This window comes from Coturnix japonica, chromosome Z (genome assembly GCF_054131305.1).
Source record: "Coturnix japonica strain WE chromosome Z, WE-NBRP24, whole genome shotgun sequence".
Lineage (NCBI taxonomy): Eukaryota > Metazoa > Chordata > Aves > Galliformes > Phasianidae > Coturnix > Coturnix japonica.
In genome coordinates, this window is record NC_140702.1 from 57,436,215 (window position 1) to 57,448,408 (window position 12,194).

General features: G+C 39.6%; 1 protein-coding gene and 1 long non-coding RNA gene across 7 annotated transcripts in view; one reads left to right on the top strand and one right to left on the bottom strand.

Moving 5' to 3' along the window:
• PDE4D (phosphodiesterase 4D) overlaps positions 1-12,194 on the bottom strand; it is a 550,822-nt gene that overhangs the window by 47,359 nt on the left and 491,269 nt on the right. For all 6 annotated transcript variants that reach the window (XM_015848747.3, XM_032441436.2, XM_085530713.1 and 3 more), the window contains one exon: positions 622-734. In XM_015848747.3, coding sequence (XP_015704233.1) covers positions 622-734 — 113 coding nt within the window. The remainder of the gene's footprint in view (positions 1-621; positions 735-12,194) is intronic.
• Positions 1,267-2,449, top strand: LOC107306007 (uncharacterized). The gene is made up of 2 exons (XR_001551956.3): positions 1,267-1,354; positions 2,348-2,449. It is a non-coding gene; the product is annotated as an uncharacterized LOC107306007 (long non-coding RNA).

Sequence of the window (12,194 nt, forward strand, 5' to 3'; positions counted from 1 at the left end):
AATGTAGCTACACGTTGTTTGTAAACCAAAATCACAAGGCAAAGCATGAATGAAGTGAAAAACTAAAACAGGAGAACAGAGTTTCCACACACAGCAGCACACAGCTTCCTCCTGGGTACTCTGAGCTTCAGTGAAGATATGGTCTGAGAAGCACATCCCTGACCTTGCTATCTGTCACAGCAAGTAACAGATGTACTGGCACAGATGGCAGTTAGGCTGGCCATCAGCTCTGAACGTGTTCCTCCAAAGGACTTCGCGTTAGGGAACCCAAGCACTTCTATTTACAAACGATACCATCGTTGGTACCATCGGTAGAACTAAGCGCTCCCTGCCTCCATCACTCGTCACACTGCCGATTCTTACGCACTGTCCTAGACCAGGGCTGCAGTTCGCAGTGGGACGAGTGCGAAACAATCAGGCAGAAGGATCACCACGGCAGCCAAAAATACTGGTTTGGGTTTTGATAAGGCTCAGGGTGCACGGGTGGCTCCCCGCTGCCAAGCGCATCGTCCGCAGCACGCCTGGGCTCACGGCAGCGTCGGACCCCGCGCCCCTCGCGGCACAGCGGCCGCTCCGCGGGCACGGCGGCGACACCGGCACCAACCCCCGGGTGACTCCTACCTTGTTGGAGGCCATTTCGCTGACGGAGTGCCTGGTCTGCAGGGTCTCCAGCTGGTCCAGGCACCAGTCCAGCTCCTCCAGGGTCTCGCTGGCCAGCTTTTGGTAGGCTTCCTCTGCGAAGAGACAGGGAAAGACGTACTGAGTCCTCAGGCGTTTCACGGGGCTAACAGAGAGCTCCAACGTGTCCATCTTGCCGCGTCCGACCGCACCGCGCTGCCCGGTGCCGGCACATGAGTGCTGCTCCTTCATATTGCCAGCCCGGACAGGCGTGTTCCTCTCTGCGCAGGGCACGGCTCCCCGCCCCGCGGCCACCAGCGCGGCGTGCGGCAGCGGGGACCGAGCGCAAACTTTCAGCCTCCCGCACCGGCTGCCCGCCCAACCGGACCCGGCCCGGCCCCGCCTCGCCCCGCGGCGCCGCCTCCTGGTCAGAGCGCCGGGCCCCCGTCCCAGGTACGGTCCACGCTCGGAGGGGCGAGGGCTGGCTGAGTCACCCCGCAACACGGCGCAGTGAGTCCGTGCCGCCGGCAGCGATAAGAGGTGATGTCACTTGGGCCAGGAATGTCGCAAGACTGATTAAGTGGTCAACTTGGAGAGAGCGTGAGGAAGTGTGAAAATCTGTGTGACCTTGTGCCCAGCAGCGAGATGCCGAAGGGTGCCCAAATACTGCAGGAGTGTTTGCTCCAGCACAGCAGGTCTAAGACTGGTGAAAGTTTTGGAGATAAACCCAACAACGGTAAGGAGGCTTAATCGCAACAACTGTATTTCACGTTGCAACTAACTTCTGAAAACTCACAGATGGTGCACAAGAGGGAAGACACTGCGACCATCAGCAGCAGATCTGTAGCTATGCGGCTACCAACAATTCCCAGCTATAATGCAACCTCACATACACACCTACACAGCACAGCTGCTTGCTTCCTATGATGTAGCTGCAAAAGATGCTCCTCTGCACTGAGCAGGGAGCTGAGCACATTTCAGACCAGGCACACTGCTGTGTTCTCTTTCTGAAACATCCACTTCTGAAACACCTGTCATGCTGCTGGATCAGCTACATGCAAACATACCTCCAAGGCAAGGAAATGTTTGTCCAGTGGCCAGGTTTTTTTTCTTAGTTTTCTTAATTTTTCTTTCCCCCCCCCCCCCCCCCGCCCCCCACTCCCCTCAATGTAAAACAAAACAGGCAAGCAAATTAACTAAAACTCCTTTTAAAATAATACATTCGAGCATGGATTAGTTCCCAATAAATGACTGCATTACTATTCAGCATCGAGAATACAAGATTTGTATCCTTTTACATTGCACAGCTCATCGTCCAGACCTCTGGGGTCCTGCAAAGCTGTTGAACTTTGCATAACTATGGGGTGGTTCAAAAACATATCAGAATTTTGAATAATATCCATTCCCTTTTGGCAAAAGGATAACTCTGGGTTGACATTAACTGGCAGAAGCATTTAAGGGAAATGCTGCAGTGCTTGCCCACGCCATGGTTAATCTGCCGCCTTAGCAAACAAGACGCTGATATCAACCAAACCCCATCCTCACTGAATTGTGGACACTGTATTTTAAACATGTCGTGCTTACTATAATTGCTATATCTGATCTTAAAAAAATCACATGGCACATAAAGTCAGGATTTCCCAGAAAGTTTATCCATCAAAGGGAATGTGTGAGTGCCTGCACTGCAGCAGACACCACAGCTCATGGGCTTTGTACATTATTTTTACAGGGCAGCAACTGCAGCTTGTTCTTGAAGTTGACTGGCATTGACCTCACAGTGCAGACTTCATCGAGATCCATACAGGAAATAGAAATCTCATTGTTTACAGTATGTTTGTAAGTGTGTGGTGTTAAATACTTCTGATGAGTTAACAGATGCATAGTTATCTGATGACCTTATACAGTGAGGATAACACATACAATGAAGTGAGGTAAAACGAATCTGTATAAATCTATTTTGCTGCTAGACGTCAGCCTGACCTTCAGCAGTTCTTGAAAATCAGATATTGGGAAACTCATGTTTTTCTTTGCAAGTAAGTGTCATCTTTTCTTAAGACTGTAACAGAGTGATTTTTCCAAGGAATATGAAAGCAACAGAATGAACTTGAAGGATTCCACAGTTAGGTAAGAGTAATAAAATGAACAGTTTGTTATTTATTTTCAAGCTTAAACTTCTTGTTAGCAACAAGAAGTAGCAACAACATATAGTTACAACAGCACTTTGCATTTAGGAGTCTTTACATAGTGCCTACCTTCCTAATACATCCAGAATCTGGCGCCTTTTTTGGGCCAGAATGCATTGCTCACAGGGCAGTCCTGTCACCTAAGGGCTTTATCACAGCCTCCTGAGCTGATTACCATATCCACAAGTATGAAAGGTACTCTAAACAATGACAGAAGTCCTCATCAAACAAGAATCCCCCTCTGCCCCAGCAGTTCTGAACAGCAGAACCATAAGGAAAGATTTCCTGAACAATCCTGAAGCTCTAATCAAGACACACACTGTTGTCTGTCATTTCATACCATGGTGGAAAATGTTGTCTAGGTTTACAGCTTTTCAAGTATAACACCTCGCCTCCACTACGCTACAGCTAATTTAAAAGTCATCGCCCATGCACTCTTGACTGCCTCACAACATGGTTTTTGACCTCTCTGTCACCTCTAGGGAAGCACCCTTAACTCACTTCCAGGCAGGACTGATACACTTACCAGTTTTTTTCGGCATAGGCATTTGACCAAAGATTAACTTTAGTAAACGACAATTTTCAGACATTTTTAAAGTTCTTATTGTAATTAATTAGGTCTTAATAAGAGGTGGAGAAATACAGTTTAACAGCACTTGCTTTAGAAATTTGCATGCTACTTCTTGTATGCTTTTAGAAAAAAGGAAGTGGCAGCAAATGTTCTCTTTACAGTTCACAGATTAATTCAAACAGTCCCACCACATGTAGCTTTCAATATCATGCACAGCTGTAAAAAAAAAAAAATAGAAGTCTAGAGTCTAGCAAAAAGATCAGCCATAAGCATGTGATGGTGTACAAACATCGCTTTTAAAAAGGATGTACCACTGTCTGTCTTTGTAAAAGACTTGATTCTTAGCACAGCTCCTAACACCAGAAATAGCTGTGCTTTTGTTGATGCTCTTCTTCAGGAACTACTTCTGAGAAAATTACCATATTACACATATTAAGAATGATGTCCTCTATTAAATATTTTGTCGTGGTTTCCATATACAGCATACTTACATTCCTAGAGAACAAAAACCAATGCTGCATTTTTCTACGAATTCAAGTGCACTTATAGTAACCTTCTCAGTACTATATGTAATTTCAGCACAGCACCAGGAAACGTAAGTACAGATTCTTCTTTGTTGTCGGTTCAGTTGAGATTGAGTGATGCAAAGAGGCTGGAAAAGAGTTGACTCAGCAAGGACACAGCCCAGGGCATCAACTACTGTGTTGCCTTAAAACAAGAGCATCAAGGGGGCAAGACATGGTTGCAGCCAAACAGTGGCACGCTCCAGATGGGCTCAGCATATGTGCTGTCTTTTGAGGATGTCGGCATAAACTCTGAAAATATTCAGACCATTCTAAATAATGGCAAGCTGAAGATCTTCCATTAGACTCAGACCCTCAACATCTTACCTGAATTTTCTGACTACCTTCCTGATGTTCTACATAGCGTAAGATTGTAATTTGGAGCAACAGAATTACTGGGCCAAGGATTTCAGTTTCTCTTATCACTACAGCATTTAAAGAGGGGAAAAAGAATTCTGTGGTTCGAAGTAAGAATTTTTCTTTAAATGAAAATGTCAGTAGACTTAACTGATGGCCTATATATTGAAGTGTCTTTGACGTTTTAGTCAACGTTTCTTCCTGCTATTATATGTAGCCATATTAACACCGACTCGGCAAAGAAATTGCATCTGTTTTCACAGACACCCATTTCAGAACTGAAAAAAAAAAAAAAAGAAAAAAGAAAAGAAGAAAAAGTTGTATTTAGGTATTACTGATGAATTCTTACTGTGACTCAATGGCTTTCTTTGTGGAGTGTTCACATACAGTCATGTTGTTGACCAAATGAGATTATGAAAGATATTCTTGTTTAGCAACAAGAAATCTGAATGTATCCCCTCAAAATGACAAGTAAGACAGAATACTCTTGAGATTTTGGAATGGGCATCTGGGCAGACAACTCAGCTGCAGCAGATTCATCAGAAGCTTTTTTGATGTTTCCACTCTGAACACTCACTTTCTTCCATGCCAGGAATGTCTCTAAGTTTCCATTCTAGTAAAGAAAAATCCTTTGTACTGGTTAGTAGCCTTACACACAAACAGACTGTGCCTTGAGGAGGAGAACTAGTCTTTCAGAGTACAATGAGCTGCGTGGCTATCCCAGTATACTGCTCTACACAATGTCAGTAGCTTCCTGCTCTACACAATGTCAGTAGCTTCTGCCTTTAGCTATGGAAGTCATTCTATCTTCTTGAACAGAAAATGCTGTAACCTCCAAGAAATAATAGTAACAAAATGATAAAATGCAAAGCATGTCAATACACATGATTACCTCTGTATCATAAGAATAAAACTTCATACAGAGAAGCACATAGAAAAACAAACAAACAAACTAACAAAAATGAGGGCATACAGGAAATGTTGCTTCTATTTTTTCATAGGGCAAACAAGTGCTTTTTAGCCAACTTTTTTTGCCTTGTGATGTTAAGAATTTCATGTATGCTATGTAACAATCGACTTGTACCCTACACTGCACATTTCAGGGACAAAAACATGAATAACACACATTCTTACAAAATTAGGTAAGTAATTCAGAGTAAATAAGACCCCTTTGACTCTTAAAAAATATACAGGAGAGCCACATTATCAGATTCTCATTCCCACTGCATGGAGATGGGGATTTTACTTTTAGTGTTGTGGTTTTTTTTACACTTATTTTCTGTCAAATATTTGGTTTGCTTCTTGGAAGAAGCATTGGAACCAAGTCACTCATATTGGTATAATTTGTGGTGAAGTCAATAAGTATTTCTGTGTTCATTATTTGCAAATTCATCCCAAGGTACAGTCTTGCAGTGCCAGAGTAATACAGCAGACTGTCAGAAAAAACATCCTTTCATTGAAGCTAAGCAAGAAAACTTAACATATACATCATATAATAATAACGTACTGCTTTAATGACAGAATGCAACAAAATATTTGTAGTGAGAAAGCTTCTAGCTTTTATCAAAAATCCCACAAGGCCTAATGAACTTCTGCTACCACACATCTCTTCCTAGCATGCCTCTCCCCTCTATCCTTTAGCAAAGGACCATGTCTTCCTACTAATAGGACAGGAATGTTCCTACAGTTCTGCACTGTCTACAAGAAACTGCCAAAAGAACACTTGCTCACTGGCAAAAGAAGCAAGCCCTCTTGAAAAGCAAAAAACCTTGCTCAAAATAAAGAGGAAAGCTTGTCTGACATTTTCAAGTAGCACAGAAGTAAAATACCAATGGCATACACTTTTATTGTTTTCTTTTTATGAACAAACAATGTTTAGAGAAAAAGTCTGTACCTTTAAAATTTACTTTCTTTTCTATTTCTATTGGGATCATTCTAGGACTTCTTGGGTACCGAGTCCAGTACTGGGTTTATTTTCCAGGTTGTTTTCAAGTTCTATTTCTTGTATCATATGGAATCTTAGGCACTGGTTCTTTTGTGTCAGTTTCCTCTAGTTTGTATCTGAGTACTGTACAGCTGTTGTTTCAGCATAAGGACAAAAGGAACAGATTTTCAAGGTAGAACAAAATTAAATTAGCAGTTGAGAAAATAAGAGCCATTTTGGCAAAAAGTGTGTGATTCAAAATGTCACACTCCCATGTTTGCTTTTCTAAAACAGTGTCTGATCCTAGCAGTAGAGATCAAAGGATATTACATTGTCCTCATGAATGTTTTTCTGACATGCTCAGCTCCTTTAGATTACCTTTGGCATGAGGATGAAAACATTGTGAAATACAAATCACTACACTTATGCATGGAAAACTTCACTGTCAAAAAGACATACTAACAATTCTGATTTCCTGCTTCCTTAGAGCACACAATCAGAACACAAAAGAATAGCTCGAGTTTTTGTCAAAAATAATTTTAAGAAAAAGCCAAATCAAGCCAAAACAAAACAAACAAGCAAACAAAAATACAGTATGAGCCCATTAGAAACTACGGACCACTTTTAAGCTGATTACCAATGGTTTTATCTGAGATTCTAGTAGCTCCAAGACCTCTGCCACCATGAAATTTTTATTACCAATTGAAATATATTTAGAATAAGCAGAGATTTGTAATCTAGAAGTTATTTCTTGGGAAAGAATTTAAGAATCCATGCTTCTTTTTCAAATGAAATTATCTACTTAGAAATCACCACAGAATAAAATAAAGATAGTGATTATTGTGTTTATCAGGAGTTTTATCATTGTTTTATCATTTTATAATTGTTTTCCTAAGCTTTTCTGTCCCCTGGATGATACTTAACAGCACCTACTGGTGCAGACTAAGCTCACACTATATTAAAAATAATAAATGCCAAAATTTGGAAAAAGCTTCAGCTGGACTTGCCAAAGAAACCCCAATAGAATTCCCAGTGCCTGATAAAATAAGAAAGCTGTGTGAAAGCTTTCCAAGAACTTTAACATTCACACTGGCTCTTTTCCATGCAGATTCTCTGGTGTCTAACAAGAAGTATCCTAAAACTACATTTGTTTTTCTTAAAAGGCACTGTTAGTATGGTCCTGCATATAGTTGCTCATTTCCACATTACACTAAATAAACTTAGTAAATTACTACCTTGCTAGCAGACTTCAGCTACCAGAGGTTAGTTATTTCAAAAGTTAATACATACCTTTCCCGCACCTGCCCACCCTGCCCCCCCAAGGAAAAAATGCTAAAAAACATCCTGTGTATTCCCAGTAATAATTCTAATTTGAACCAGAGTTGCACAGTATTGATAAGATAAAATAAATGTACTGATGGTGAGAGAGAACAGCTGGAGTCTAGGCTTTATCAGGGCATTACGGAGCCCTGAAGATGCAGGAGAGAAAATACCTCTTAGTCTTGCCCCATTTAGGCAGTAGGAATCCTGCTCTCTTTTCAGTAAAGCAAACAGAGAAGACTCAACTACATCTCCACTCCTGAAAGCAGCAAAAAGGACAGTAGTGGGGATTAGTTTTCCACCTTCCCTTCTATGAACTGTTCTCCTTCATAGGCAATTAGCTGGGCTGTGTTTATAGGGGACAAATGGCTACACTTTTGTACTCTTCCATGAACCAAGAACACAGGCAACCAATAAACATCTTATTCAGCCTCAATATTTATTTAGTTCTTAAAGCCTCCCTCTCAAGTCAAGTGTGTCTGAATCACCACGTGGGCTAGCGGCATGCTTTGTATCAGTGGACTCTTGTGCCCTTCTAAATATAATAGAAAAATGAATTTCCTGTCTGTACAGATACTCTTTGTGAATTATTCCCAATGAGTATGTGCTGAATCAGATCCTTACTCAATAAAACCTGCCGGTCATCTACTGCATGTCCTGTCTCCTGTAACATTCCAGTTCTAACAGAATGTTTACTGTTATATTAAATGTTCGTCTAACCTCTTTTGGTTTATTGTCATTGCTTATTAGTATATTTAAAATATTACTAGTGCCCAGAGCTCATTCAGTATTAGATGTCATTTATATAATTGATGATGCAAAGCCATCAAGCCTGTCTTCTCCCATGACTTTTTAAAGCATAAACTCACTTCCTATTTATGCTGTTTTTAAGAGAATAATGTTTCTACCAGTTTGATAACTTGTTTTCTACGGAGGAGCACACTACCTTGAAAGTAAGATAGCTGTAACTTACTACATTTGTGTCATAGATAAGAAACCTACAGTTTAAACTGAATGAACTATGTTAGTCATGCAGTGTTTTTATACTGGACAATAAGTCAGTCATGCTTTCTGATACACTTTTGTGTCATAATGTCGCAGGAAATTATCCCACAGGCTACCTACCCTCAAGCTGACCCAGAAAGTATCAGTCACTGTTTTTTTGCTGCTGCCAAAATGCCAGGCTGGGAGAGGGTTTGTTTTGGATAACAGATACGCTGTGGACAAATGTCATCCAGCAAAACCACAAGACAGCTCAACCTGCTCCTCCATGCGTCAAGTTGAAAGTTTGACAAATAGTTTGTCAGTCTTTCCCTTACAGCAAATTTCAGCTCTTTCACAATATTCATTAGCAGTTAATTTCCCTGAAACACAGGGAAGGAATTTTCTCCCTTGTATTTTCTTTCAGAAAAAGCCCTAAGACAGCTGCTCAGCACTGATTTAAGTGGTGTCACAGTCCTCTGTATTCACTGATTATCTCTGCCCCCACCTTTTATGCAGATGAAGAGACTGAAAGCAGAGTAATAAATAAAATGTGAAGGCAAGATACATAACTCTAATCATTAATATATCTGATTCTGGGGTTTATGTACTGAGGAAGACTGCCCAATGTGTTCTTTTCACCTCCTATGGGTATAGATCCAAAGAAGAAATTATAAGAAAATTATTTAATTCTTTAACATTTTTGAGATTTCAAAAAACAAAACAAAACAAAACAAAAAAAACCAACCAACCAAACAACAACAGCAACAAAAAACCGAACATCTACACACACAGGTTTATAAGTCCTGTTCTGCAGAGCAGTGAAATCAAAGTTTTACATTTTATTTTTTCTAAAACGAAATAACATAAACTCTTGCTGTAAAATATCTAAGTCTGATCATTGTGCAACTGTTCTGAAAAAAAATAATGCTCAAAATGTAGTAGTGCAGTTTCCCACATCTTGTACAAGCATCCTGAATGCAGGATTGTTGAGTATTTTCAAGATGGGTCTCAGTTTCTCTCTGCTAAAGCCCTTCTAGTATGGATACACAACAAAGAGAAAGCTGAGAGATTTTTTTTTTTGAGAGAGAGAAACCTCTCAAAAAACCCAGGAAGATTTCTTAAAATCTGAAGATAAAAGATTAAAATCAGATACAGTGGGCTAATGGATCTCAGATATGACCAGAGGGAATTGCCACAGGTTTCCTAGTGTTTACCAGAGGAGAATGAAGGAACACTAATGGTCCCTCATTTTTGGTACCAAATGAAACTTGGCAAGAGAAAGAATCAAAAGCTTGTTTCTCAAAATGTCTCACTTCCTAAAAGCAAGGAAGAGCACTATGGAATAAAGATCCAGACTTTGTGACTCATTTTGTCATTAAAAGCTGACTGTGCTTAATCCTAGTAAACTCATCCTCACAAAGACTAAATTTCAACATAGCTACAGGTTCTTTTTTTTTTTTTCTTTTTTTTTTTTCTCTTTTTTTTTTTTTTTTCCCCCTTTGTAAAATAAAGCTTGCTAACAGTATTTCCAGGATATTTTTACCAGGTGAGCTACAGCTGCTTCAGTTTTAAAACACTAGTTCTTCAAGAGTTTCTGATCTATATGGGTCTTAATTAAAATACTGAAATAAACCTACAGAAACATGAATAACTATTTTTTTTTTCACCACGCATTATCTCTTTCTTCTTTATGTACAAACCTGTAAATAGATCTTATTTCTCTCTCCCAATAGCCTACACAAGAACTGCACTTCTTCTTCCAGAAGACAAAACTAAGCAGAAATCTACAATCCTTGTATTTTAAGAGCTAAACCATTAAATTTCTGCAACTCAAGGTGTAAATATGAAGGCAACATGAAGATACAGACACAGCCATAATAGAATAATCAATTGTCCCAGTCTGGGAGATCTGGTAAAAGAAATCTGTGATTTTCTGCCAGCAGGGAGAATTTCACAGTTTCAAGGAAAATATCTTCAGTTGTGAATTGTATTCTGCTGCGACAAAAACAAACATTTTTTCCTCATTTAGATGTAGTATACATGCTCTATCCTGTTCTAATAACCTAATACTAATAATCTTTCTAAAAGTATAAGCATTTTGCCAATTATTAATGAGAATTTCCCATTAGTAGTTCAGCAGAAAATTTATAATTTTGAAGATTGACATAATAATATTTGTAAGCATTTGCTGTGGCAAGCTTGACCTTGATAATAACCAATTCTGGTTAAAAATTTTAAAAAAATCAAGCAGTTTTGTTTTTCCAGGGCCATTCATGCCTGTTTGGATGGCTGCACTTCTCAGTGGGTCCTTGACAATAATGCTGTGCACCTCTTGATTTTAATTTTAAAGCAACTTGCAAAAGGCCATTATTAATTTTGAAAGAGGGGGAAACTGCATTACTTTTAAAATAAGTAATGATTGTGATGAATTTAACAAGACCTTTCATACAGTACCCTCCTCTGGTGGCACAAGCCTGGATTAGCAAATCATATCTATATAATATCCATTTATATTACTCATTTTGCTCAGCACTGGGACAGAGGAGTGCCATGGGACTTAGAGATTAGTCCAGCACATCATGCAACTGATAACAAGATGCTCTATATACATCACCAATCTGAAACTGGTAGAGCTATTTAGTCATGAAAGCTTTTTTACCATGCCTACATACACCAATTGTGTATCTTGACAAATACAACCTCAGATTTTAAACTGCTAGCCACCTAACACCTATCCACCTCATACTAACTACTGCAGCATAGTGCTGATGTAGAAGAAAGGTCTCCAATGGCCAATTCAGCAGCATCTTTTGCAGTTATGTGTCCCTGAATGGGCTGTGCTGGGCTGGCCAAAGAGGACTCTACATTTCCTGTGAGACTCTACATGTCTGCAACTTCTTGTAAAATGGCTTTGGTCTGTTTAGCAAAGGCTGCTTAGTCATCAGTTAGAACTCGTTTCCAAAGCACTGGCTGTCCCTACATAGCATTTTTTGCTAGTTTTAAATTAACCAGAATTGTGTATGTTGTTTGATAAAGCAATTGATACCACACTTGGGCATAACAGCGTTAGGTATACACCAGTTGTTTTTTTTCCCATAATTTCTCTAGAAACTTTCCATGTTACAGAAAGATCGCTATGATATGGTGCTCAGGTCACTCGATGATCTCAAGAGGTCCCTTCCAACCCCTACAATTCTGTAATCCTGTGATTCTTTAGTTCTTGTGAACAAGACCATTGGATAAAACATGAAAAATCCTCTAAAGAAGTGGCACTGCAGACAGCTTTCAAGAGTAAGTCACTGCTAACCAGACTCTCAAAAACCTACATTTATTATAGTTTCCTTGTCACTTTTCATTTTTTTATTATTTATTCATTAGTATTAATTCACCAGCAATCCTTATTGTATCACATTTGTGATAATAATACATTAATCTTTTCCATACTGGCCATAATTTCACAGACCTCTCTTAGACGCAGTAAAACTTTTTACTCACCTGAACACATTTCTTCATCTGAAGCTTGTATTAAATCACTGGGTGCTCAAATCTACCATCTCATATCTAATTAGTAACAGATCCTTGCTATAAGTTCCTAGTGACACTACATTGCTGACAAAAAAAAAAAAAAAAAAAAAAAGAAAGAAAGAAAGAAAAAGAAAAAGAAAAAAAAAAAA